Source organism: Pteropus medius, unplaced genomic scaffold (assembly GCF_902729225.1).
Source record: "Pteropus medius unplaced genomic scaffold, Ma_sr-lr_union100, whole genome shotgun sequence".
Classification (NCBI taxonomy): Eukaryota; Metazoa; Chordata; class Mammalia; order Chiroptera; family Pteropodidae; genus Pteropus; species Pteropus medius.
The window spans coordinates 12,634,111-12,661,294 of NW_024340699.1; the positions used below are offsets into that span (position 1 = coordinate 12,634,111).

The following is a 27,184-nucleotide window of genomic DNA, read 5'->3' on the forward strand; positions in this document are numbered from 1 at the left end:
ATGACGTCCCATGACTAGTAACACTGAGTTTGATCACTTGGTTAAGGTAGTGTCAAGTATTCCGAGGGTAAAACTTTTGAGACTGAATATCCTGTTCAAGCCTTTCACTCAATGATGTAGCATCCGTGATGGTTCCCACCCAAATCAATCATTATATTAGATTGAAAGGTGGTTGGTTGCTTTAGTTATACGTTCCTTCTACACTTAACTGGCCTTCTGGAAAAAGGGCCCTTCCCTTCTCCCTCTCCTTTGTTTTTAACTGTGGACTCAGGGCTTTTTAAAATTCGATATTATAATCCGTTTTTTGTCATTTCTTACGATCACATTGTCCCAAAAATGGCCAACAGGAGTCCCCTTCAAGCTGGCTTCTTTTTTTGACACGCCCCCTCAGTTTTTAAGCATTCCCTTACTTCCATGTAAAGGTGTTCTAGGTTCACCTTGTAATTTCCTTACCACGGTCCTGGAATCAGCTTTTTCTCCCCAAAATTTCTCATTTCTCAGTGGGGAGTAGGGAATAGTATAAGAAACCAAGATCTGGGTGTTAAGTATGCTGATTGCTACTGGGGTGTCTGCTTCTAGGCCCTTTCTGACAAGAGCTAGCAAATCATATAATTTAAAAAGTGTATGAGTTAATACTGATACCTGTTTCCGCTCCCACAGAATTTTTCCTCTCCTCCTATTCCATAACTGAATCTCTTCTCCCATAATACGAACACTTTTTCTGAACACAAATATAATTACTCATTTGTTCTATCCTATCACACATACCCAATGGTTCCTTTAAAACAGAATTACTACAATAAACCAAAACCCACAAACTTACTAAGTAAAAGTTCAATATTTCTTTGCAATTCTTCCATACTTAGGATTAATCTCCCTGAAGATATCCAAAATTCACATGAATATTTTTCAAGTGGTTAATTTAAAATAGTTTCATTGTTTAATATAGATTCACTATTTAAGTCAACAAAGGAAAAAACTAAAACATAATATAAATTTGTTTTAATACGAAAAACTTGAGGGCCACAGAGAACCAACAACAATGGACCTTTTGAACACAGAATGACCACAGGTCCTCGCGTGGCCTTTGCCCTGTATCCCCGTAATCAAGTCTTTGCCCAGACCCTACCCACCAAAATGGGACTTCATCGTCTTAAATGAGAAAGGACTAAACAATTCAGAACAGTCAACCGACTCTTTCCTTCTTGCAGAGCACTTACGGAGCTCCGTGATCGATCGAAAAGACTTAATAATCAAAAGGATTAAGCCCAAGCCCCAGCAAGGCGACGACATCACGGTGCTAGACGTGGAGCAGCAGATAGAGGCCTTCCGCGGCCGCCTGGTCCAGATGCTGGGGGAGCCCCTCGTCCCCCAGCTCCAAGACAAGGTGCACTTGCTGAAGCTCCTGCTCTTCTATGCCGCGGACTTGAACCCCGACGCAGAGCCCTCCCCCCAGGACCTGAAGCAGCCCCTGAGGTCCTTCTACGCCCTCAACACCAAGAATACCTCCTGAACTCCGCCTGCAACTACTTGGAAGTTCTAAAAGTAAAAAAAAGTAGAAATTTTATAGGACCAAACCTGTCTTATTTATCTGTAGGTTATAACAACTTTCTCTTTAGTAAATATCTCTTTTTTTATAATCCTGTTCTAGCCTATTCTCAAATATGGCTTAAGTATATACGAGGTGTATATATTTTTTAATAAATTATTTATCTATACCTTTTTTGAAACAGGTAACACTACATGCACTTATACGTTTAACATTTCCATTCAAGATGTGAAAAAGAATCCCTCTGCTGAACAAATTCTAGACATCAATGTTGTTACTCAAGGTACTGACGGCCTGTTTCAAAAGAGAGAGACATATTCACTTCTCCCTTGGAACACAAACATCGATGTAAGACCTGTTATACTGCCCATGAACTTGGCTCTGTGGCCAGTGTATTAAGATCTAATGTAATGGGGGAGGAGGGGAGGTCAGGAACAAAGAGATGAGTGTGTTACAAAAAAATACGATATTAAAAGGATATAATAAAGAGGCAATGGTTTTTCAAAACACCAAGCTCAGCGCTCAGGCTCCATGACTGTGAGTGGGCAGAAAGGAGTGACTTCTCTTAACAGTGCGAAAAAAACAGCCGTCCACCCTGGAAAGCAGTACGGACTTTTATTGTCAAAACGAGTAGAGTGCAAGCCTAACAGAAGACAAATAAATTAACTGTCTGATCATTTGAGACTGCGGGGCCTCGCTACTGAAGGCCAGCTCAGCTCCTGCCGTGGATGTGCTTCTGTCCAAAGCAGAATCCGCCGGGATTTGAGACCGCGTTCAGGACAGTGACCGACAACAGACACGGGGAGACGGGAACGGTGCTTTCCCAGGCTGGTCCCCTCAGGAGCCCCGTGCCCACGCAGGACGAGGCCCGGCTGGGGAAGTGACTGCGAGCCGAAGTTTTTCTCGTTCGCCCACCTCTCCGGTCCTGGCCCCTAACCAGGAAATCGGAACCGGGTGACACGGGTCTCACACGAACCTCAAGACTAGCATCTACGTGTCGTTCCCACCTTCCTTCCTTTAAAAAAGCTTCACGTCCCTTTACCTACACCACACCAGCAGGCTGAATTTTCTCCCTTAGCAAGTTTTCAACCAAATTGGAGTTAAATTGATCTCACTTTCAAGTGCTACAAGGACGTGTGGGACCTGCGTTTGCTCAGGCCCCGCAGGGAGGACCGGCCCGGCCTGGGAGCAGGAAGAGGGTCCCCGCCGCGGCCGGCTTCTGCGTGTGCCCGATCGCAAACAGACGGCAGGTCCCCGGGCTGACGGGGCGGAGCGCACAGCAGCACAGCCCAGAGGGCTGAGGCCTGGCCAGCGAGCCAGCCACGCTCACCGGCTCGTGGTAGAGGGGTCCAGGCCTCGGTCAGGGAGCAACTCAAGTGTCTACCTAGTAAGCAGTGGTCAGTCTCGTCTAGGCTAAATGACACAAAAAATAGCAACAAGGCCCCAGACCTCACTGCCGGGAGTATTCGGTCTAAACTAACGTGACACCCGATGGCTCCCTCCACAGGACAAGCTTCACACTGCTGATTCTCAACAACCCGCCCTGTCTCCAGCTCCAGCCTCGGTTCAAGTGATTTAAAAGACAGACAAAACTCCCAAAACCTCTCCCATGTCAGAGCCAAGGTAAAAAGGAAACGGGTGCCAGACACCCTCTATCCAGAGTCCCTAGAAGAGAAAGCTCTAGAAGCCGGAGGGCGTGAGCACATTCAAGTCGCGGGGTTTGAGGTTATGGGTGCGTGGCGCTGGTTTCTTCACTTCTACCACTGGGCCGTCCAGCTTGGGTGGCTTGAAGGCAGCGGGGTCTTCAGCTGTTCGGGTGGCCTGCACTCGGATCAGATCCATGGGAGAAGGCTTCTGGGCCCCTCTGTAGGCCTGGGTGGCAAAGCCTCCTGCAGAAATAAACCAGGGCAAAGGATTTCAAAATCAGGAGGCAGCTCCCAACACGCAGTAAGACGCCCGCCACACTGCTTTCTCTGAAGGCGCCGCCTTACCCGAGTCGACCTTCTGGAGGGCCCTTGATCCAAAGAGACTCCATTTATCTGCCGAGGTTCTGTCTTTATCCCCACTTCCAGAATCCATGGTGCTAAGATACGGGCCGGGTAAGGCTGCAGGAGGCCCAGAAGGGAACCAGCCTCTGCAGAGAAAGAATGAGACCCGTCCTAGTACGGCCTCTTCCCGCCCCTCCAGGGGTGTCTCGTGCCGACTCCCCTTTTCGCTCTGAGAACACAGGCTCGGGTCCCTGTCCCACGTGAGCGCTGCCTCCCGTGAGCACGTGGCCCCCCGCACGGCCCCAGGAAGGGCTCACCTGGGCTTCTGCTTAGGGGAAGAGTGCGGGGTGCCACCGGGGCTGGACTGGGCCGAGGCCGGCTGCTTCTCTTCTCTCGTTCGCTCTCTACTCTGTAACGTTAACTTCTGTTCAGGTGGGTGAGAAGAGAGACTTTTTAAAAATCGAAGCCAATGTTAAACGGCAAAGTTTGGGTATAAACTACGTGGTTCACACCCACTTTGGGCAAAAGGAAAACGCTAATAGGCGGCATAATTTTGGATCAGGACAGATGTTCCTTTGAGTTTGCCATTCTAGATTCCCTCTTTCAAAACACTGTATTCACTCGACAGTGCCTCTCATGCATCTCTGTACTAAATACCACGCTAGAGCTTGCAATTCTCCCACGCTCACCCGGCCGGCAAGCGGAAGGGCCAGGAAAGCAGCAGGCTCCCTGGGCCTGTGCGTGGGGCCTGGCAGGCCGCTGCTCCCCCGCCACGCTGGCCCCACGCCCTCCCTCGTCCCTCCCATCACCATCGCCAGTGGCTCTGGGTTCCCTCCGCTGTACACCTGCCTCTACCTACGGACTAGCAGTCTGCTGGGGGAGAGACAGATTGACTTCCCACTGCTAGATCGCGATCCCACAGTCTCTATGCGCCACGTCCGGTGGGCCAATGTTTAGCCCCAGCTACATTCCAAACGACCATGACTGAATTTTCTCAAACACCCAACACATCGATTTACAGAAGCTGGCATTTCAGCCATCCGCAGGCTCCGTTCCTGTGGCTGAGATGCGGTACTAGGCAAAAGTCAATCCTACCACTATATGGGGAATCACTCAGCTGGAATTCTGACTGACACCTAACCTGGGAAGTTGTCAGTGTCAGAGACCTCTCTGGAAGCACCTGTCCTGTCTGACAGCTTAAAATGGCACCTTGATTCCCCATAGCACTGGTTCTGAAACTCAGTGCAAAACCCTCTGGGATGCGCACTACGAAATGCGACAGCCCCCCACGGGCCGCCAGCCGCACACTCCCCCTCCCACGTAGTGGGCGCCACCCTCCTCGCCACCCCTTCAGGGCCGGGTTCTACGACAACTCCGGAATGTGGGGGACCGAGAGAGAAAAAGGCCACAGCGGACCTGAGTTCAGGTGCTGTGGCTAGTTAAATACATGAACTTGGACCTCAGTCTTCATTTATAAAACATGGAAAATTGTATCCACCCCAAAGGATGAATACGAAGATTAAGTGAATGATTAATGAGTGCTGCATAAACCACGAAGCACAATTAAGTAAAAGTGGTAGTCCCTGAAATAAAGTCATTTGGAATTATTTTATTCATACAGCGATTTGGTCCCCATTAACCTTACCAAAAATTATTCTTCATTTATTGCAATTTTACAAATAAAAGAGCGAAAACATTCCGATTCTACATTTGCTTTTAATTTTTTTAAAGAGTAAACATAGAGCATGAGATTCCTCTCCAGCTCAAGTGTCACCTCTGTCGGGACTGCCCGACCCTCCTCTCTCCTCCTCAGGGTCGAACACTGGGACACGAAGAGACCCACGCGGCTCTGCTGTCCCTAACGTGCTCACACCCATCACATGCCTAAGTGCAGAAGCTCGTTTCATCCTCCTACCAGATGCCCTGGCTCTGCAGACGGATAAGCAGAACCTCCAGGCCTAAAAGCCCTGGAGCACAAGGTGCCACCACGGGGCGGGGGACAGCAGTCCTAAGTTCCTTGCCCCGGTCTCCTTACATCACTCCACAACCCCAACTAGCTGAGCTGGTAACTGCTAACCCGCAGCCCCCTCCCAAACGACGAGTGACGAGGGCTTGGCTTTTCTAAGTCCCTAAGAAGCAGACTTACGTGGAGCGCTTCTGCCACGCACAGGTACTTGGTCTCCTCGGTGGTGAGGCCCTTGTGGGGTGTGTAGCCGGCCTCTCTCAGCCCTGCCTGCTGCTCAAAACGCTGAATGCTCTCCTGAGTCTGTCCTGGGAACAGGAGACGACAGTCACGCCCATCCCCGTCTCCCAGCACAAACTGGGGGAGGACAACGCAGGTATCCGCCGCCCTCCCCAGAAGCAGGCGGCCACGCCGAGCATCCGAGGAGCACTCCTCAGAGTGATGGATCGTGCGGAAGTTCTCTAGCCAGGAGGCCTCCCTCGCACCGGACGAGGTCACTCCCGAAGGGACACACTCCTTCTCTTCCTCTTCTTCGAGCACTGACGCTCTCTTTGTACTTAGAAATGCAGCATGGAGAAGCCAGCTGACATTCAGAAATAATGGAAGTTCTCCAAATACAGTTTCCTAGGAGACCCACCAAAGACTTTGCCGAAGAGAAACGGGCCACATTTCAGCAGGATGGCACCCAGATGCCAATGAGATCCAAACCACAGAGAACGTGCCTTGAGCTGGCCAAGGTGTACCAAGCCGGCATGTCTCGTGCGTGAACGTGCCTCCCCCGGTGCAGGCACGGCCCATGGGCCACTCAGCATCAGCACAGCTTGACCAGCTCAGCTCGTAATCGGTCAGTTATCCCGCGGCATAACTGACAGCTTCATCTGCACACACTACGTTAACACACCCCTACACACAGGAATGCGACAGCTGTGGACCAGTCCAGATGACGGATGTCCTTTACGACTGACTTAGTCACTCCCTTTGAGGGGACGTTTTATTTCCTTTACGACTTAGTCACTCCCTTTGAAGGGATGTTTTTACTTCCATCAGAAATAGAACCATAGAGGGGAAAAAAACCTAAATATATAAAGATGTTTTCCAGTCTTACTAGGTAGCCACCTGAAAACTTAAAAGGCGGGAAAGGGTTTAATGCATCACGGTACCCCCACACTAGGATTTTAAATGCAGGTATTTTTTTAAAAATTTTAAGATTATAGAGACATCAAAAGCTCGCAGCAGTATTAACTGAAAAAAAGGTACGTCTACTACATCTGCAGTTCTAAAACAATGCACGGGTATGCGCAAGTGAATAGCCACGTACATGTCAGAGTGACAAGGGCACTCGGGGACGTTAGAGCCTTCTGTGTGCCGCACGCCACTCTCCATAAGGAAGTGCGCCGTGCAGAATGACGACCTCTTGCTCTGCTAGATCACAGGCTCCAGCTTGCAAAGTACAAGCAGCAGTTGCTGATTCAAACGGTGCGTTTCCATGTGATTAAGAGAAAGTCCAAGTAAGAGTCTGGACTTTTGATTCTTGGGCGAGGTCTCCAGGAATTGCCTACGACAAACTGATGCTCCCTAGAGCAGATAAACGAGGGCGTCCGATTTCAAAACGGCGCCCCTACGTGCCCTGTCCCTGGCAGAGGCTGCTGCTGACAAGCGGAGCTGTGTGTCTAATAACTGTTAGTGCCCCACAGCAACTGGAGGAGCCCTCCAGAGCCAAGGCTTTAAAAGAAATTTGAGCTCTCACTTCTGGTCTCATTAGGACCACAAATCACACATCGGTCAGTAAGACTAAAGAAGCCTCACACACCAAACCTGCATCAAGGTCCAGGAAGGAGAACAACTTTGAGACGTTTAACTGAAAAATGATAACACAGGCAGGTGGGGGATGCCTCTGAGTGTCCCCTCCAGCAGCAGCTCCCGGCCACTGAGTGAGCACCGGGTCATCTAACCCTCCCTCCACCTGCCAGCCAGTCTCCATCACTAGGTAACGTGCCCCAGACCACACAGACGTGGGCAATGAAGGCCCTAGCAGCCGGGCAGCAGAACTGCACCTCCGTGACCGTGACCGAGACAAAGCTTCCACCTCAGCGGAGCTTTAGTGCTGGTGACTCGGCAGCCACGCTGACCTCCGCCAGGCACATGCAGGACAGGCTAACGCAGGCGTGTCTGCGGAAACCCCTAAACTCTTGCTGCCCCATCTCCACTCTGTCCTGAGGGTGCAGAGCGCTTACTTGTGATCAGAGAATTCATGATGACATGGGTGGCTTTAGCCTTCACCACGGGGACTTTGTCCGTACTGTCAGTGGCTGATGACAGGGTCACGGCAGGGGAGGAGACACTGGCCTCTCCTTCCTCCACCTGTTTGAGAGGAGAGAGGCAAGGAGGCACTGAGCAGAGCTGGGGAATCACGCACCCAGCCTTTGGGGAAGAAGCTACTGAAATTCCTTGAATGGGAAACTAAGGAACTACCTGAAGGGAGGAGTTTATACCATCCATAGTGACAAGAGATAAAGACGTTACATGAACAGCTCGAATTTATACAAGTGGGAAAGCCAGAATTTGAAGCTCGGAGGTCCCCGACCTTCCCAGCCCATTTGTCCCATCGGACAACACTACAACCTATTGCTAAGCACTAACCTTGTCCAGGCCCAAGGCCGGCTTTTGCTTAACCCATCAGCGCATTCACTAGGCAGTTCTCGCCTCTAGGCCATGAGAATCCCCCAGAGGGCCTGGTACACAGAATGCTGGGCCGGAGCTGATTCAGTAGGCTTGGGAGGGGCTCCCAAATTTACATCTCTAACAAAATCCCAGGTGGTGTTGATGCTGCTGGACCCCGGACCAAATTTTGACCACGGTTCTAAAGGTTCAAGGAATGGTCTTTAAAAATAATAATAAAAAATCTAAGTGGCTCCTAATCCTCCACGTGAGCCGAGTTCGCCGCCGTGTCATCCACACTCAGGACTGGCAGGGAGGAGAGAACGGGGTTTGTTCTTTGTCTCTGCATCTCCAAAGGAACGGAGAAAGCGGGGAGCACAAGTACTAAGGGTTGTGTCCCCATCGCAAAACAGGACTCATGCTTTCAACGGCGACCCTGCTGGAGTAAAACTCGCATTTCCGCCCCCTTCCCCCGGGAGACGGCGGACGTCAGGGCAGACGTCAGGGCAAACGCAAGAACGCGCATAACCGGGCAGGCTGGGCTGTCCTTTGAGCGCCCGGCCTGTGCCTCGCGAAGCGGGCAGCAGCCTGTCAGTGAAAGCGTGGCGCTGCCCTGAGAAGCACTGTCAGACGCGGTGCTTACTCATTCTCTGCTCCCGTCTCGGAGTCCACCGCCTGGGCGCTGTTCCCCCAGCTCAGCCAGTCCCCTTTATACAAAATGTTTTCTACTCGAGAGCTGACTGGGTCAGGTCTCATGAGATAGCGGACATCGGGAATTTCCCACAGGGAAGGGTGCGGGGGACCCATTAGAAAGGAAGAATGACACGGCTCAGCCTAGTGACAGTTACGCTGGGAGCCGGGAGTCCTGATATGTCAGGGACACACCTAGTACATGTCAAATCTTTTATTTAACCCCCACGACATCTCCACGACAAAAGTATTCTCATCTCTCAGATGGAGAACTGTGGCTCGGGGGTGAAGCTGTCTACCCAAGGTCACTGCTAACACATAGACCATTAGGGGATTCACACCCAGGTCTGCCTGCTGTGGACTTCCTGTCCGGCCCAGAGCTGTCCCTCAGCTCAGAGTTCAGTGAAATTGTGGCTGCAGGTTAAACAGCCTCATGTGAACTAGGCAGGCCTAGTTTACTCAGGCAACAGTACCCCCTTTCCTGCATTTCTGGTGACTGGAGAGTCAGAAGTGACAGAGACACGGTCCCTGCAGGCAGGAAGCCAGTGACGCCTGCAACGAGCATGTGCGAACCTGTGAAGCTGGACTGCACAGAAGGGCTGCGTGAGCAGGTGGAGGCGTAACACGGCGTGTGGTGTCTGTGGGTGTGCGAGGGGCCGCAGGAGGGGGCGGGCCTCACAGAGAAGGCCCCTCGGAGGTGGCTGTGGCAAGCGGGGGCGTAAGACGTGTGCCGGAGAGAGCCGATTTCTCCCACTTGCGACAAATGTTTTTCTGGAACCTGCTTTATGCCAGGTCCTCTGCTCAATACTAAAGCTAGGGTTCAAAACTGGCCACGACTCCTGCCCTCAAGACGCTAATGGAAGGTGACAAAGTAACAGGGGGCCTGTGACAGGCCCACGCTGCGGTGGAGAGCGCAGAGGGAGAGGTGACCGTCTCGTTGGGAGGACAGAGGAAAAATCTGTACAGGAGACTGTCTGTGCTACGGCCTAATGGACCATTTGTCAGGCAGTGGGGTGGGAGGAGGACGGGGGGACTGTAAACACTCCAGGCAATCAAGCCCTTGAAGCAAAGACCCGAGGCATCAAACTCCCTGTGAAGCGTGCGAAGCCTGAGGCAACGTTCAGGGCTGGGCCAGGGCAGGGAGCGCACGCAGGCCCAGGATCCCGCGGAGCCAGACCAAGGAGCAGCCAGACCAAGGAGCGTGTGTCTGACACGGGGAGGTGGGGTGAGGGAGGTGGAAGGAGGACGGAGGAGACTTGGGCAGAAGACGTGACCATTCTAGTTTGAATTGAAAAGAAAAAAAGGCCCACCGACTCCAGCTGAGGCACAGAAAACACATACAGGGACTGGTGGTGGCCTGAAGCCACTGAGGCTTCCAGGGCTGCGGAAGGAGAGCGAAGGGGCTGGGCTTGCCGGGGGCAGTCCGCGGGGTCAGGTACCTTGGCGAGATGCTGGTACTTGCGCTCTGGAATCACTGGCTTCCAGGGGATGCTGCCCATGTCCGCTGGAGGAGGAGTTATGGGCGCAGGGTCCTCCAGGGCATCATCATAGCTGAATGCCCGGCGGTACATCCCGATGGGCAGGGACATCTTGCCCAGAGGCCCACTGGGCTCAAGAGCTAAGAACAGAGACACCTGTCAGGATGGGTTCAGCGAGTGAACACACTAATAGCTTTAAACCGACCTGCAGGCAGGAAAGCTCTGAAACACTCTTATTCTAGGACCGAGCAATAGCCTGTTCTGGAATAGAGAACCCACTCAAGGAAATGTAATCCGTAGTACTAATTCCTTCCTTGGATTCTCCTCTTAACCCACTTAGTAACCCTAATCCACTTAAATGGATTAGGAAACCGAAGTTCAATATAAATTTACCTGAGCAAGGTCACACAACTTCAAAGTGCAGTAAGGTCAAAACCCAATCCCGTCTGCTTTCAAAGCTTGTGTTCTTTATGTCATGGGATCCGCCCCTACGCAATGCCAGCTCTCAACTTATGCAAGACTGAAGACACGAAGTTCTTGTTCCCGGTTTTTAGATGAGGAAAACAGTCCTAGAGCTGAACTGATTTGCCTAAGTTCATATGGACAGCAGCCAGCCCTCTGCCTCCCTACCTCACTAAAGACAAGAGCACGATTAACAAGAAGTATTTAAAACACTATGCTGTCCAGGGTTATCACTTGTTTCATGTGTTCTGTACGATTTAAACAGCAGAGCCAATTACCAGCACAGAAACTGCTCTCATAAAGCACTGCCAGCTGATCCTGCCAGTCCCGTCCACTGGAACTGACTGGAATGTCCCACAGTGAGGTGGGCACCCCACTTCAAGGGCACTCGGCTCTGCCAGACTAGGGAGCAGAGTTCATTCTGTTTACTAAGCCTTTCACAACAGAACTACTGTCCAGATCCTGCCTTCGGCGTGACATTTGCCTTTTGCTAAAATTATACAATCACTCTCCAAGACATCGACTTGAGGGGCACGAAGTCCAAAACCAGCAAAGACACTTCGTTTAAACGGCAAAGGGACCAAGCAGGTACCGTGATCATTACTATTACTAGTAATTACTAATAAATCCGTAAAAACAGAATGAGGATTAGTGGCTGCCAGGGCTGGGGGAGATGTTGGGGAGTGGGAAGTGACCACTCATGGGTATGAGGTTTTATTTTTAGGATGATGAAGATGTTCTGGAATGAGACAGTGGTCATGGCTGCACAACCTTGTGTAAACTAAAAGCCACTAAATTTTTCATTTTAAATAGATGAATTTCACAGTATGTGAATTATCTCAAAACAAACACACGAGCAAATAATAATTGCCAAGTACTCTTCCTTGCCAGGCATGTACATCCCTCATCTTACCTAATCCTCATAAAGCAGATTTTCTTCCCATTCTCCAGCTTAGGAACCTGAGGCACAGATCTTAAGTGACACCCAACCGGTACACGTGGTGGGGACTAGAACGCATCTCAGCCAGCGTCACCCGTGACGGGCACTGCTCCATGCTCCCCACATGACAAGCATTAACATGATGAGTGTCACGCTAAGGTCTGGGCCGGACACAGGAGTTTATGGTAACCACACGACAACGAAAGACAAACTAAAACACCAGCTGATGAAGTCAGACACTGGAGAGGGACCGATACTGAGAGACATGGGGAAACGCCTATTACTCTAGTTAATTTGGGAGCAATTTCAAAAACATCTTAAAGGCTCCCAAGCGCCATCCCGACAGCCTTCTTAAAATAAATAAAGTCAGCTAATATATTTACTAGGATATACATTCCTACAAACAGAGACCCCGAAATTTTCTGGGCAGTAAGTGCTTATTCATCACTACCTTTTAACTCACATTTTCACATATTTAACGTTTAATCTTCACATCAGCCCTGAGAAATAGGCACGATCATCTATATTTCACTGATTATCTAAAATTGGGTGATTCAGATTCGATTAAAAATCACTGCCCTTCTCACTAAAAAGTCCAAGGCGGGATCAATGACTTCAGTAACCCAAAATTATTGCTCTATACAGATCCAGACTCATCAAATGCCACTGTGAGCATTTTCATGACCAAGTTCAATTTGCTGCCTTTAAATCAGGCTGGTGCCTTTTTGCCTAGACCTCCATTCCACCTGTCCCCTACGTCCCCTAAGAAACGAAGTGAGTTTAATCATTTTGGTACATACTACTAGAACTACCCAATTTCTTCTGAATTCTTATTTGATGCCCTAGAAAAGTGATAAATTTGTCACACCCTTGAGGGAAATGATTGCTCTCTTTTCAGTTAGATTTTGGGTTCATACCCTGGCTGGGTGGTTAATAAGGTAATATTAAAATGATGCCAATCCATTAAATCTAAATACTCTCCTGGCAGCAGAGAGTAACCATCGATATCAGAAAAAGTGGTTTCTGTCTAGCTCAAAATAAGGGCAAAGCATGACTTGACCAAAAAGAATTAAGGGCAAAACATGACTTGACCAAAAAGAATTAAGTTTACCAGGCACTTCTGTTTGTCTCGAAGCCATTGAAAGACTGGGATCCAGGTGCTTTTTCTATATAGATTTCAGAGCTGAGTCCCTGCCACCTAATAAAAATAACAAAAAGCATTTTCTTACAGTGAACACCAAAGAATAGCTCCAATGCTGTTCTTTTGATAGGCACACAGTTTTATGGCTTGTTTACAAGGTTGAAACACACATAAAAGAGCCAACGGGTAAGAAACATGACAGAGGAGGGAAAAAAAAAAAAAGGCTAAAGTCAAAGGTCTCACCACACCTGTGGCTGATGTCAACACCTATGATATGACAAAGACGATATACCTAGCGAAAAGGTCACCTTACCGGAGTGAAATGAGGTGACGATTATGCTGACAGGCAGATATTAATGAGGAGCATGGTCCAGCTGCAGCACATTAGCAAAGGTGCTCAGGAAGAGTCCGTCCATTCCAGAGGTTCTAAGAACAACAAACGACCCGCATTGGTACAGCCCTTCACAGTCTGCCAAACACCTTCCTGTGCAGTCATGTATTCCCCATGGCACAGTCTTACAAGAGGGATTTACCAGTTTGTGTGTTTTCATGTTAAAGCTAGGGCTCAGGGTCCAAACAACTTGACCCACAGCGAGGGGCTAGGGACCACAGCAGGCAAACTCATTCTTTGCTGCTAACACTGACTAATATTTATAAGGATTTTATACAACATTTATCTTGTGTTTTAACCCTTGCAGCAACCCTGCAGAGCAGAAATTATTTATCCCCGATTTAATAATGATAAGGAAACTAAAAGTTAGGAGATAAGTGATTTTGTCCAGGATCACAGATAAGTGGCCCATATGCAAGACAGGTAGCTCCACCCCCGTTTTACAGGGGCGTCCAAACGAAGCCCTGAGAAAGCCACATTATTTGCATTCCAGCTTGCTACACTGTCCTCCTACCCTGACGGAGCTCAGAAGGCACACTAGTTAGTTCTTCTTAAAGAGCATCTCGGAATCCAAAGTTCAGCCATCTTCCGGGTCCGGGAGCATTCCGAACCAGACCATCCCCTTCCACTCCCACTTCCCCGTCCCCTCCCCGGCAGAGTTTAAGTATCTCTTACACGGGATAAAAGACAAGGAAGGCCTCCAGGATTTGAAAGGCCAGGTCTGACCCAACCTCCTGTCCCACCCTACAAGGCAGAGAAATAATGAGATTAGGGCCGGGGCCCCGCACGAGTCCAAGATTCCCCGATGGCAGGGCAAGTAGGAGGCTTAAGAGGTGACGGGGAGGGCGAGGTAGGGGGTCCCGGGCTAGGCCGGTTTGATCAAGTATAGACGAGGCCCCGTGCCTGGCTGGGCTGCAGGGGCATCATCAGAGAGAAGGCCCACTGGGGACCCCAGAATGTGAAGCGAGAGACGCAAAGGCAGACCGGCCAACGTAAGAGCATGGAAAAGGTGGAAGGGAGAGGCCCGGGGCCAGGGCCGTGGTGGGCGGCCAGGAGCGAGCCCCTCAAGATGAGCGGAGGACGCAGCCCCGGGGACCGCCAGGCCCGGCCCATCCGGTTACCTGTTTGTTTCGCCGTCGTGCAGCTGCCTGCAGCCCGAGCTCCCGCACTAATGGGGCTCCGAGCACCCACGTCTCCCGAGAACCTGTGGCGCGGTCTGGACACAAACCATGGTGTAAGCGGTGCTGTTCCCGTAGTGACACCGAAGGCCTCGGGTACGGACTAGAAAACGACAGCAGCCAGCGGGCCGGCGGCCTCCGTGATAAAGCCTCCCAAGATCGCGTCACGTCGCGCGAGACTTGGTCCGGAAAGCTCTCAGAGCATGCTGGGATTTGTAGTCCATGATCGGAAAGGCCCCAGGACCTTAGGGGCACTTGAAAAGAGCGGGGACCCTCTTCCAGGAATAGCTGGGTTAGGCATAGCTCATACAGAACTAAAAAAGGGAGCAAACCCCATCTGCCTCCCCTAGGCGAGGCGGGCCTAATGTCATTTTCCTTTTACACTAAGGAAAGTGATGCTTGAAGAGATGCCAACTCAAATGTCGCATACTGAAGGCAGACTCATTTTTTTCCTATAGAGTTTACAAATATGATAAAGCTTTAAAGCTGAGAAAGTAAAAGAAGATTTTAACAAATCTACCCACGTTCCTTTCGACCGCACAGCCCAAGCTTGCCATCACAGCTCATCTCCAGAGGGCGATGGGGCCTGAGGGGTGGGTGTCACACTGAAGTTTCAGCATTTGACACTTGTCAGGCCTACTGGCAGGACTGAGAGACTGTCCTCAGGCAATTTTAAACCTGAGTGCCATTAACAGGCCACCACTCATGAGTGTGCTGTGAATTAAAGTCTTTCTCAAACTCTATAATTAGCTTATGAATATCACAATTACACTGCAGCGCGATTTTTTTTGTTGTTGTTGTTAAGTGTTACTTTGTTAATTTGGAAATTTTAAAATACTGTATGCCATAATTTGTTATCCTCTGTGGAAGCAAAACTGACACCTTGCCCTCCCCTCTTCCATCAGAAGGGTTACACATCACCCTTCAGTCAGCAGGGGAGAAAACAGCACTTTGCACCCTTATGTAAACCAGAAGACAGGATCACCTTATCCCCAAATAATGGAAAACTCAAGACTTTCCTGGAAGTTATTGACTTTCTGACAAACAATTTTACCCCTGACTTTTGTGGCACTGATGTCCGAAGCGAGGTCGTGATCGAGACAGACAGTAGCCACGTGAGAAAAGTGCTGTTTTGCACGAAGGACAGACTAACTGTAAACTTTTAACCTTCACGATTTTATGGGGTTTTCCTCTTTATATGGATATCGTATTTTTTTTTATTGGGGAGCTTATTTGTTTGAAGCCTAGACTCTCTTAGAAGCCTTCTTTGCAAGTAAACTCGTTTTCTAAATGATTTGGTTGCATAACTAAGGAGGATTCAGTCAGTCACAATGGAATCCAATCCACGAGGCCAAAGCTTCTCAGCTGTTTGAGCTCAGGCCATCTTTCTCAGCTCCTCGGGCAGATCTCTTGTGGCAACAGAGGTTCTGCTCTACCTCTTTTCTGTGATTTTCTTTCTGACTCTGGTTTTGGTTCTTAGCCAAACCTGCTTCCAATTCTGTGCAGTCACTTTATTTCCCCAAGAGCAGCGGCACCATTGGGAAGTTCTTCCTTGAAGTCTGTGTGGTTCTTGTCTGGGGGCAGACAACAGTCAAGGGACCCTGTGTGTGGCCGACCAGGGGATCTGGCTGCCTTGGTATGTATTGTTGTTTATAACATACACTTACCAGGAAACTAATTTTCTAAACGTTTTTGACTCTGAATTGTCCTTTTGGACTTCCTTGAGCATTTCATACTTTAATAAACTTGGAGCCTCAAAAATTGGAATTGACCAGAGTCTCTTGTGCATCCACTCTGGATGCCCATATCATCCTAGATTCCTATTTCATGGGGGAGGAGGCGCCTCCCTTCCTGCAGACATCTGCCATCTCTGGTCAGCCCAAGCCCTCAGAAAGACTCACTCCCTAGCCGACTTGCCAGTGTTCTCACCGCCCATCAGCAAGACGAGAACTTGGTGCTGGGAAGGGGGGGTGGGGAGAGAAGGGAAGGGAGCTTCTTGAGGGGGTGGATTTTCTGGGAGTCTAAACTGGGGAGCTCTTCCTGGAAGCCTACCCTTATGTCATTATAGATGAGGCATTCTACCCAGTAGTGCTCAGGAATTGTCCATTTCCAATGCACATTTGGACCTTGGCAAAAGTACCTCGGTTAGAGAGCGGGAGAGTTAAAATTCAAGCCCCAGAGTGTCTGGCTGATAGTTTGGCTGTTGGCTGTCTTTGGCCTCACCTCCTCCACTTTTAATATTCCTGGGGCAGGAAGGTTGAAGGCACAATCCCAAGAAACACCTGGAAGCAACAGCTCCCTCTAGTGGTGAGGAGGAAGACTTCATTAAAGAAATAAAGGATGAGGATCAATAGTCAAACTGTCCTTAGAAACCCACTCACTTATCCAATCAGATATTACAGATGGTGTAACTAAGATGCAAAGGACAGAAGGAACCAGGCCAACGTCACACAGCTGATCTGGGGCAGTCGGTTAGATAGAAAACGTGTTCTTGTGTCTTACTTTTTATCAAGCACTATGCTGGGTGTTTGGGATACAAGGGAGGGACAGTCCCTAACTGAATTCTGTCCTACCAAAATTCACATGCTGACGTCCCAGCACCCCCGTACCTCAAAATGTAATAGTCCACGGTCTTTCAGGAACCCCTCCCCCGAAAAAAAACTGAGTCCTAAAAGAACTGGCTCCAAAATTTAAAAAAAACAAAAAACACTGTAGAATCAATATTAGTATGTTTAAATGTCTGCACCACAGATTATTGTCAACTTCTTTTATGGCAACATACGATTTTCATAAAGATGACATCTGAAAACAATTTTGGAGTTATATTTCTCACCTTGAAATAAATCTCCAATGAGCACCTTAGTGCTCAAAAAAAAAAAAAGGAAAAGAAAAAAGCCCCACAATCACAAATTAGATAAGTTACTGCAGCCATATCCTCTCCGAGCTCGTGAGAGATGCTCAGGAAACAGGTCGCTTGGGTTTGCAGCCTGCACCGATGCACGATAGTGCGACCTGGACCTGTTTTCCCTCCTACGACGCAGTGTTTTAAGGGGTAACCGAGAACAGCCGTGAGCCAGCCCCTCAACACACAGCAAGTGCTCGGTGGATGCCTATATCCCCGTCTCCAGTCCTGCGCCCATCGCTCCCTTCCGCATCTTGCAGAGCCGGCGGGAGGTCCCCGCACTCGGGCCCGGCGCCGGTGCATTGTGGGGCTTGTAGTGCGGGGCTGGGCTGGGCTGGGCTGGGGTGGGTGGCTGGGTGGGCGCGGCCGCGGCAGTCGCAGCGGGGCCATCTTCGGCGAGCCGGCTGGCCCGCCCTGTGCAGCCCACACCCGCGCCCCGCGCCCGGCCCGATGGCACCGCGGCCGCTGAGCCCCTTGGTGCTGGCACTGGGCGGCGCCGCGGCCGTGCTCGGCTCGCTGCTCTTCATCCTCTGGAAAGCCTACTTCGGCCGCGGACGCGAGCGGCGCTGGGACCGCGGCGAGGCCTGGTGGGGCGCGGAGCCCGCCCGCTTCCCCGACTGGGACGAGTGGGAGGTGAGTGCGGAGCGCGGGGCGCGGGGTGCGCGTCCGCGCGGGGGCCGAGGGGCGCACCGCGCCTAGGTGCAGGGCTTGCCCGCAGCCCCCGCGCGGGCAGCCGGGCCGTTGTGAGCCCCGGAACTGAGGGCCGGGAGGGCGTTTGAGGGGTGGGGTGCGGCGCCACCGCGGGATCGGGCGTCCTCCGCGGCGCCGGAGCTCGGAGGGCGCGGCCGCGGGCGCGCGCGGGGTGCTGCCCGTCCCGTCCGGCGCCTGCGCAGTGCGCGCGGCCCGCCCCCTCCGCAAACGCGTGGCCACGCGGCGCGGAGAGGTTCTGTCCCCGGATTCCGTGGGACCTAGGGCCCTGGGACGCGGGCACGAGGAATTTGCCCGAGGTCACTCGGGGAAAGCTTGGAAAACGGGGTTGGGGATTCAGGACCCGAAGCCGCGTTCGTCCCGTTGCACCAGGCGGCGCCTGCCTACCCTTAACGGTTGGAGGGCAGGGATGGGCGCTTTGTGGCCTTCAGCACGCCCTCGGGCAGGGCCAGGAGGGTGAATGAGGCCACAGCCTTACCTGTGCCCCGCAGCCCGAGGACGAGGACGACGAGGAGCCGGCGCTGGAGGAGTTGGAGCAGCGCGAGGTGCTGGTGCTGGGGCTGGACGGCTCTGGGAAGAGCACGTTCCTGCGCGTGTTGTCCGGGAAGCCACCGCTGGAAGGCCACGTCCCCACCTGGGGCTTCAACTCCGTGCGCCTGCCCACCAAAGACTTCGAGGTGGACCTGCTAGAGAGTAAGCAGACCGCCCCCTTTCCCCCCCCAACACACGCACCGTTCCCCTGTCACCCGAATGGGACCCAAGCGGGGTCTGCTCAGCCTCCTGAGCGTGGCTCCGAAATGCACGTGTCTGCAGGACGCGCGCCTGCATGAAATCCTTCCCCCGCCTCCTTGGGGCACATAGAGAAGTCCAAGCTCCATGTTTGGATGCGGAGGGCCCTTCGTGAACAGGCAGCTCCAGCTTGGTCCTGATGTCCCTCACCCCTGCTGAAGCCCACCTTCCTAACACGGATACCAATAGCTAAAGTTTCCCATGTGCCAGTCGTTGGCAGGCATTCCAGCCCTGCCTCGCTTAAGGACAGGGATAGGGTCTGAGAGATACAGACGGGGATCTCATCCTTACTGGAACATCACTGCACTTACACCTGGGCGGTCCAGCCCACTGCACACCTAGGCTGTGCTGCGTAGCCACTTGCTCCCAGGCTATGTGCCTGTGTAGCATGTTCTGAATACCGTAGGCACTAGTAATGCGTTGCTCTGTGACGTCACTGGGCTCCCTTATAATCTCATGGGCCCACTGTCATATAGGAGGTCCTACGTCGACTGAAACATTATGTGGCCCATGACTGTCCTTAATGAGACCCTCCCAGCAACTCCACACAACTGGAGAGTTAGTACCCTCGTTATATACACGGGGAAGCCGAGGCCCAGCAAGTTAATTTATCTACGTTCACCTAGCTAATGCGGACCCAGCTCTCGAGGGCAAGCTGCATGCTATGGTGCTTGTTTCTGAAGGACACGTGCTGTTTCATATCTTTTGCGAGCAGTTCCCTTCGTCTGAAAAGCCCTTCTTCCCTCGATAAACTAATACTGATCCTTCAAGGGTTAGGCTGAGCGTGATGTCCCTGTGACATCTTCTCTGATTCCCAGGCTAAGTTAGGGCTTCTCTCCTGCTGCAGTATTTGCCACGTACCAGCCTGTACCCCCGACTAGGTTTCTGGGATACAGATGGGTAGGACCAAGCCAGTACCTGCGAGAGCTTGTTGAAGGAGTCATCAGGATGGTCTTAGCAGCCCCCTGCCCTTGGTGTTAGGCTTGGGATTCTGAGAGAAGACAGCAGTACTTAGCCACCTGTGTCCAGCCAGACTCAGTGAGGAGAGACAGGTGGACTTCCTGACAGCCAGAGGACTCCGCCCATAAACACGGGGTGGGTTTAGTTAAGCGCTAGGCAGGGGATCGGACTCCGAGGGCCTGCCCGTTGGCTTGAATGGGCGCCATTCCTCTGATTTCGGGCGCTTGCTTGCTGGTCTGTCCTGGCTGCATCTTTCCTCCCTGCTTATAGCAAACTGATATTCATCTGGGGGTCAGTCCTTCAACAGACTTTCCCAGGGACACAGAGAAGGGTCAGCTGGGGGTTCTACACTTGAGGCCCACTCTTCTGGCAGAGATGGCGCCCCCTCCTCCAGCCCCAGGAGAAGGGGTTTGGTGTTTTCATGTTCGCCGAGGGTCTAACCAGTACCAGTCCAGCTTCCACAGGGTCACTCGGCCGGGATCCAAGCCCAGTTCTCCCATTCGAGTCCTGGGGGGTGGGGGGTGGGGGGCCTTCCCTTCCCACAACCCCCACTTTGCTGTGGTCTCCTGCAGTGTCAGTGCTGGAGCCCAGCCGAGAACAGGCCTCTGTGGATGTCTGATAACGCCTCCCTCCCCCCATCCATATCCGTTTCATCAGCTAGGCCCGTCTGCCTACTCCTGCAGTACATTCTGGTCTGTCCACTTGTCCCCACCTCCACCACCGCCTGCTTGGTCCAAGCCGCCATCACCTCTCAGTACTGCAGCAGGTCTTCTGCTTCCACTTCTGTCCCCAGGGTCAGCCAGTGTTATCTCTCAGATCATGTCACTCTTGATGAAAACCCTTTAAGGGGCTCCCCACAGCTTCACTGTGGTCTTACCGGCCCTGTGTGGTCCAGCCCTGGCCACCCTTACCGATGTCATGGCTTTGTATGGCCTATATATCTCTGGCAGTGCCTCAGCCACCCCGGCCACTTGTTTCTCAAACACGTGGAGCTTGCTCTTCCCTTCCCTGCCTCTCCCCATGGCTGGTTCCTTCTCATCGTTCCAAACTCGGCTCACCTGCCACCTCCTTAGGGAGACCTTCCCGGACCATTCGATCCAAAGCCACCCCCTCAGCCCCTTTCGCTTTCTGTCCTTCCTTTCTGGAACGTGTTTGTGGTGTTGCTGTGTCCATCCTGGCTGCGGGGGCGGCGGGGGGGTGGGGGGGTGGGCACTCCTTGCACACAGGGCCCCTGCCTGCCTGGTTCCCCTCTGTATCCCCAGCACCCAGGTCAGTGCTTGGCACCTGGTAAGCACTCAGTAAACACTTGTTGAGTGCCTGCTGTGTGCCAGCATTGTGCCGAGGGCTTTGAGGGGACCCAGAGGTAAACAGCTCTAACTCTCAAAGAGCTTAGAGTCTGCAAGTGTCAGAAGTATAACCAGAAACACCAGGATGCACAGTGACCAGTGGGGGCTGAGCAGAGGGACGGGAAAGCAGTCCACGTTGGGGACGCTCCGCGGGCAGCTATGTGGTGGTAGGCGCGGCTATGGCGTTTCTAGGGAAAGGAAATGGGGTGTCCAGGCTGAACAAGAGGAAGAGAACAGAGAATAGCTGGGCACAGGCAGGGCAGGCAGTCCTGGCCTCTGACCACAGCCCCCGTGACCCAGGAGGAAGCTAGGGATTGGCAAGAGGCAGAACTGGAGAGTACTCTTTGTTAAGCACCTGCTATGCACCAGTCCTCTGGAAGGTGCATGGCATATGGTACCTTTGGGTTTTGCTGCGACCTGTTAGGTAAATTCAGTGAGGAGGACACCGATATTAGAAGGTGGCGGCTGCCCGGGGAGCCCCAGCTGTCAGCTGGAGCCAAACCCAGTCTGATTGGCTCTGGGATCCACAGTCTTTTCCTGGCTCCAGGCTCCTGGTTCCTGGCCGGCAGGTCCTTGAGCAGCTGGAAGGTGGGTTGGGGTGGGGCTGGGAGTAAGGGAGCCAGGGCCCGGCGAGGCTCTGAGCTGGCCCCTGGCCTCTCCTTAGTTGGCGGCAGCCAGAACCTGCGCTTCTACTGGAAGGAGTTTGTGAATGAGGTGGACGTGCTGGTGTTCGTGGTGGATTCGGCTGACCGGCTACGGCTGCCCTGGGCCCGGCAGGAGCTGCACAAGCTGCTGGACAAGGACCCTGACCTGCCTGTCGTCGTGGTGGCCAACAAGCAGGTGAGGGCCACAGGAGGCCGACTCAGGCCGGTAGGGCTAGATCCGCAGATGCCTGGGCAGGAGCAGCTGCACTTGGGAGAGCCCAGACCATGACCTGGAGCACTTGACGGAGAGTCTGTCCCCACCTTTTCCGCCTGTGCTCTGTCCTCATCCTGTCTGCCTTCTCATTTGCCTCCCCGTCATTTGTCATCCTGGAGAAATGAGAAAAATAATCGTTAAGTATCCACTAGATGCCAGGTGGGGTTTTGAATGACATTTGATATTATGCTTCCATTGACCCTCAAAGGTATGGGACACTAGTCCTATTTTATGGATGGGGAATCTGAAGCTGGGACTGTGGAATCTCCCCAAGGTTGTACACCTTGAAAATAGTGAGACTGGGGTGTCTCATCCCAAACACTGTCCCTTGTTCATTCCGCCCTCCTTGTGACTTCTGGTTCTAGATCAAAGAGCTAACACTGGGAAATGCTAAGAAGTTAACAGATTAAATAGTAACTAACATTGACTGTGCTCACGGTATGCCAGGCTCAGGGCTGAGCACCTGACGATCACGGCCTCACTTCGGTCCTACAAAACCCTCACCGCAGACCTTGCCCTGACCCTTCAATGCCCAGAGTAACAGCTGGGAGGCGGCAAAGCCAGGACCCGGGAACTCAGATCGCCCTCAAAGTTCCCGCTCTTAACCACCACGCTGGGTGCCAGAAGGCCGCCTCGGGCCCGGCCACCCTCAGGATTCCAGACCCGCAGCGCCACCCTCAACACCTGGTGGAGCTGCCACAGCACAGAGGCCTGTCACGTTTTCTGTGGCCTATGCCCGTGTGTCCAAGAGCCATGAGATGTGTTTCCAGCCTGGCCAGAGTGAAGCTGTGCGTCTTTGACCTCGGATTCCCCCTGCCTATTGGGAAATAACTTGATAATCATTTGTAAATACGTGACCGTATGTCCTGCTCTGCCTGGGACAGTCCTGTTTTTCTGGCGTAATTATTAATAGTGCCCCCTTTGAGTCTAAGAACCACCCCAGTTTGGACAATGAATGACATCACCCTCCTATGTATAAACTAATTTATAGCAATTTAGAACCTTCAGGAGATAGCAACTAAGGTCCCAGTAGTCCACGAATTGCTCCAAGAAGAATCATTTTAATTTGGGGCCAGGGTTGAAATGAAAACGTACCCTCACCCGCCGTGCTCTGTCGTGGCCTCTTTTTTTCCTTAGCCAGTGTCGTGGAGTGGTGGAGGTAAGGCTCTCGTTTGTAAGTGACCCTACTATGAGACCCCAGTACCGAGTTTAGGAAACCGAGCCAGGATTCCTCTGAGGGTCCCAAGCTTGGGCATCACACCAAGTGGCATCACACTCAAAGTGGCTCTGCCGCTTATCTTCCTTTCCTTGGCTAAATGACTTCCGCGTCTCTGAGCCGATTTCCTCGTCCGTAAAGTGCAGACTGTGAGAATTAAATAAGACTGAGTGCCTATCACAGTGCCCCACACACAGGAAGTACTGTTTCTTAGCACAGTGGCTGATGACGGCGTGAAAAGAGATTAGGACAAAGGAAAGTCAGAGACGAGGAAGGGCGTTTAGACCACGGGGCCCAGAGGCCGTCTCTGGGAACTTAGGCTCCAGTGTTCCCTAAAGAAACCCCAGGACAGTGTATCTCCTGGACGACGAGGCGGGGTGCTGGGAAACACTGTGGGCTGCTCCGACGGGCTTCTCTGTTTCGCCCCAGGACCTGAGTGAGGCCATGAGTATGGCGGAGCTGCAGCAGGAGCTGGGCCTGCAGGCCGTCGACAACCAGCGGGAGGTTTTCCTCCTGGCGGCCAGCATCGCCCCTGCAGGAGCCGGCTTTGCAGACCCCGGCACCGTGCACATCTGGAGACTGCTCCTGGAGCTTCTCTCCTAGGCCGGCGGGCGCTCGCTCACTGCCCAGCCCCGGGGAGCCCAGCTCTGCTGCTCCGGCTTCTTCACCAGCCCGGACCCAGGGCAGGAGCCACGTAGTGGCACTTCCTTCCGCTCCTCCAGGCAGGGCCTCGGCAAGGCCAGGAACCACACAGAAGCCTTCCTGGGGAGATGGCCGTGAGGCTGAAGCAGGGAGGCGGGTGAGGCAGGGGGTGGGCGAGGGTGCCGTCTGGCTCATTCAGGGCTGGGAGTGGACCCAGCCTTCACCAGCGAAGGCCTCCTCCTCTGACCCCTTCAGTGAGCTGTCCAGCAGGCACGTTCTCCCAGAGGTGCTCCCAGTCCCAACCATTTGCTCCTGGCACTTCTTGCCCCTCGGGCAGGCAGGTTCTGGCCGTGCGCAGGGAGCCCTGGCACCCAGTCCCACACTGTCCTCCAGCCACAGCTCTGCCCACTGGCCCACGGCCCTGTGCAGCCTCTTCCTCTCTGGCCCCGGGCATCCTTTTTAAAAGAAAGTGATTTCTATGTTTTTTTTTCTAACTGGGAGATGCGTCTCAGGAAGTACCAGGATGAACCTGGAGACCCTGGCAAGCTCTCTGAAACCCTTGCTTCCTCCAAGCCCAGGCCTGGCCCCCAGCCTCCCGTGGCTACAGGAGAGGTGGCGTTCACCCCCAGTCTGGAGACACAAGCTGCCGCCGTCGCACGAAGTGCGCCAGTGCCATCCATGTTTACATGAGTCAGACGGGGGTGGGGTCCACGTTCCTGGAAAGACCAGCTCCCCCTCCGCCCAGAGCGGGGTGCTGGCCTCAGAACTGTGTTGCGATTATTTATTTACGTATAAAAGGAATAGGCTATAGGTTTAGGCTGTTTCCAGGTGCTGTTATTAAAACCCCAGATGATTGTCATGGAAAATTTGGATCTTTGAGGAAAATAGCTGGACTCATGAATGACAAAGTGATAACCTACCCGTGTCCAGGGGGCAAAGCACTGGCTTTCCCCCTGCCCTCCGGGACTGTAATTCACATAATACTTCACATCGATCACATGTAACTCCTGGGCTGAGGGCACGTGAACCCCTCCTGTGACAAAGGACTCGGAAAGGAAATTTCAATCCTGTAAATCCAGTAAAGAAATATAGGAACCAGCAGACCGGCCAGCAAGGAGCCTGGGTGCATCACTCAGCCTTTCTAGACCCTTTGGTTCGCCGGCTCCAGCGAAGCTGGACGGAATTTCCAGTGTTCTTTCCAGGGCACAGTCTATGATTCTCTTTCCTGTGACCAGCCAGTTTGAGGACCGTCTCTGCACTGATACTTCTCTCCACTGCAGACAAAGGAGCCTTTTTGTCTGTCAGGCCACTGAATAATCGACAGTCACAAAGGGGCTCTTTTGGGGAGCAGATAACCAGTTCAGTTTGCTTTTTAATTGAGAGTAGAGATTACGTGCCTTTGTCTCAAAGTGACATTCTGCTTCAGTTCTGTGGCCGGAGCGGGAAGAGGGACGGGGGGGAGGTGGGGAGGGAAGCACCCCAAGTCCAGACCGAGTGAGGGTCGGGCCGCGAGCGTTTCAGCACAGAATCGCTGTCCGAAATTCTGACTTGCTTTCTGCTTGAAGAACTGATTCGTCTGCTTTTAAGAATTTAAGGACCAATTTGGGTTTTAGAGGAGCCTTGCAACTTTTCTGACTGTTTTTCATTTTGCCTTTGAGAGTCTGAGAAACCTGACTTCCATGTTTATGGACCCCGCCCCCATTTTTCCAGCAATTAAGTTACCTAGGGAACCAGCACTGGTGAGGGGGACCCCTTTCTCACGAAGATCTGCCTTCGGTCTATCAAGCACCATTATGTGGTAGAGTTTTTAAAGCCCCCCATGGAGAGAGGTGAACTTGAATTAAGAGTTTATCTACTTGAGCTACTTTTAAAGATCACTCACAACCGACAGGTCCCAGCAGCACCAGAAGATACACACCAGTGAGGAGCACTGAGGGCCGAGGGCCACCCTCTTTGACACGTACGGAATGGACCTTCCGTTGACCTGTGGGTGTGCCTCAGCACCTCTGTGACTAATGGGGCCACTGACCCGTCCGCCACGCAGAGTGTCACAGTGCCCATCTGCTCTGGTTTCTACCAGTACCAGACTGGGCAAAGCCGGAGAATTGTCTTACTTAAGAGCAAGATGCCTGACCTTGCGCCCTTCCCAGCCGCACTGGAATGTGACTTTGTGATTGAGGAGCCAGGTAACTGCTTTTGGCAACTGGGTGTTAACCTGGAGCCGTTCACCTCAAAGGGAGGCTGCTGAACCCACCTGGGTGGCACAGCCCTGACTCTACAGCTCCCAACCCTCCTGAGTGTGAGAACAGGGATTAAGTGTCTGGGCAGCTCTCATGTGACAGACTGAAAGGAACGCTCTGCTCTGCGTGCTTGTAGAAGCTGTGCCTGGACCACTCACCCTGGCACGGGGCATCTGTTCTTACGGGTCATCCAAATGAAATCATGGCTTCTGGTGTTCCATTCAGTGACCTGTTGGCATCCCAGTAAGGAGAGGCCAGCCTGGCCCGGAGCTTAGACATGTGGACGGTCTGGGCAGGAGGGCTCTTGAGGCTGCTGGGACCACCACCTTGGACTGACTGCCCATCCCAAGAGGCCTCCTCGAGTACCTCTCGGTGCCCAGAAGTGCCCATTGTAAGCTTCTGCTGACACAGTGGAACCGGCCGTAAGACGGGGGGCGGGGCGGGGGGGTGTGAAGTGGGTCCATCACAGCCCCCCAGTCCTCTGCAGGTCCTGATGGAAATCACACAGGTCTGGCCCATCTGCTTAAAGGAAACACCAGATTCTCCAGAACCGCTTCCACTCGCCTTTGAAAGACACTTTGTTCTTAACGCTAGTTTAGCCCTGATGGCCGGCGTTTCGCACCAGCTGCTGAAACTCGCCCTTGGTGCCATCCTCGTGCCAGATCTCAGAGCGGGCAGTCCACTCACACGTCCCCACAGCCCTTTCTGGCAGCTCCGGAAGGGGACCTCCAGCCTTTCCTCATCTGCTGCCTAAGAGGTGGGCCTGTTAGGGGCAGCGAAGTCCCATTCAAGCTCAGAAAGTTGAGGGGCCTTGCCACCCCGCCCATGCCTTGCAGACCCAGACACCCACAGGGTTGCCAGGGGCAGACAGAGAGAGTGCAGGCAGCAGCTTAGGGAATGCACAATAAATGCCAAAAACTTGAACGTGGTTTCATTTGAATTCTGACTCTGAGTGTGTGTTGGCTACTTACCCCTCCCGGTGAGGGCCGCTACAGAGGGTGGTCCCTGAACTCTTCCTGCAATAG

The 27,184-nt window shown here is 52.6% G+C and overlaps 3 protein-coding genes across 6 annotated transcripts in view; 2 read left to right on the forward strand and 1 right to left on the reverse strand.

Annotated features, from left to right (window-relative positions):
- SIMC1 (SUMO interacting motifs containing 1) overlaps nt 1–5,244 on the forward strand; it is a 37,955-nt gene extending 32,711 nt beyond the window's left edge. Inside the window, exons 10-11 of one of the 2 annotated variants that reach the window (XM_039878332.1) lie at nt 1,212–1,545; nt 1,734–5,244. In XM_039878332.1, the coding sequence (XP_039734266.1) occupies nt 1,212–1,513 (302 nt within the window). In that variant the 3' untranslated portion in view covers nt 1,514–1,545; nt 1,734–5,244. Of the gene's footprint in view, nt 1–1,211 lie in introns of both variants that reach the window. The other variant, XM_039878326.1, reaches the window with a different exon arrangement.
- Nucleotides 2,151–14,599, reverse strand: KIAA1191 (KIAA1191 ortholog). Of its 2 annotated transcripts, XM_039878356.1 has the most exons (9): nt 14,382–14,599; nt 13,183–13,295; nt 12,840–12,926; nt 10,288–10,466; nt 7,735–7,861; nt 5,684–5,808; nt 3,855–3,961; nt 3,541–3,683; nt 2,151–3,438 (listed from the first exon to the last, which is right to left on the reverse strand). In XM_039878356.1, exons 3-9 carry the CDS (start codon nt 12,865–12,867, stop codon nt 3,230–3,232), a joined length of 918 nt encoding a protein of 305 aa, XP_039734290.1. In that variant the 5' UTR covers nt 12,868–12,926; nt 13,183–13,295; nt 14,382–14,599; the 3' UTR covers nt 2,151–3,229. The 2 variants fall into 2 exon arrangements, with proteins under 2 accessions (XP_039734290.1, XP_039734296.1); XM_039878362.1 differs by lacking the exon at nt 12,840–12,926.
- A 3,102-nt stretch (nt 14,600–17,701) lies between these two features.
- Nucleotides 17,702–27,083, forward strand: ARL10 (ARF like GTPase 10). 2 transcript variants are annotated; one of them, XM_039878383.1, is made up of 4 exons: nt 17,702–17,973; nt 18,540–18,741; nt 21,808–21,983; nt 22,427–23,677. In XM_039878383.1, the coding sequence occupies exons 1-4, from the start codon at nt 17,791–17,793 to the stop codon at nt 22,469–22,471; spliced, it is 606 nt and encodes a 201-aa protein (XP_039734317.1). In that variant the 5' UTR covers nt 17,702–17,790; the 3' UTR covers nt 22,472–23,677. The 2 variants fall into 2 exon arrangements, with proteins under 2 accessions (XP_039734317.1, XP_039734308.1); XM_039878374.1 differs by lacking the exon at nt 22,427–23,677 and adding an exon at nt 23,707–27,083 and having other exon boundaries at nt 17,704–17,973.
- Nucleotides 27,084–27,184: the final 101 nt, after the last annotated feature.

What these genes read in the sequence shown, in the direction of transcription:
- KIAA1191 (XM_039878356.1), bottom strand. Translation starts at nt 12,867, where the DNA reads ATGGCTTCGAGACAAACAGAAGTGCCTG. An exon ending in AGTACCAGCATCTCGCCAAG is followed by an intron (nt 7,862 to 10,287) that starts GTACCTGACCCC and finishes CCTCTCAAACAG; the next exon opens with GTGGAGGAAGGAGAGGCCAG. An exon ending in GCGTGGCAGAAGCGCTCCAC is followed by an intron (nt 3,962 to 5,683) that starts GTAAGTCTGCTT and finishes CCACCTGAACAG; the next exon opens with AAGTTAACGTTACAGAGTAG.
- ARL10 (XM_039878374.1), top strand. Translation starts at nt 17,791, where the DNA reads ATGGCACCGCGGCCGCTGAGCCCCTTGGTGCTGGCACTGGGCGGCGCC. An exon ending in CCGACTGGGACGAGTGGGAG is followed by an intron (nt 17,974 to 18,539) that starts GTGAGTGCGGAG and finishes TGTGCCCCGCAG; the next exon opens with CCCGAGGACGAGGACGACGA. An exon ending in TCGTGGTGGCCAACAAGCAG is followed by an intron (nt 21,984 to 23,706) that starts GTGAGGGCCACA and finishes GTTTCGCCCCAG; the next exon opens with GACCTGAGTGAGGCCATGAG.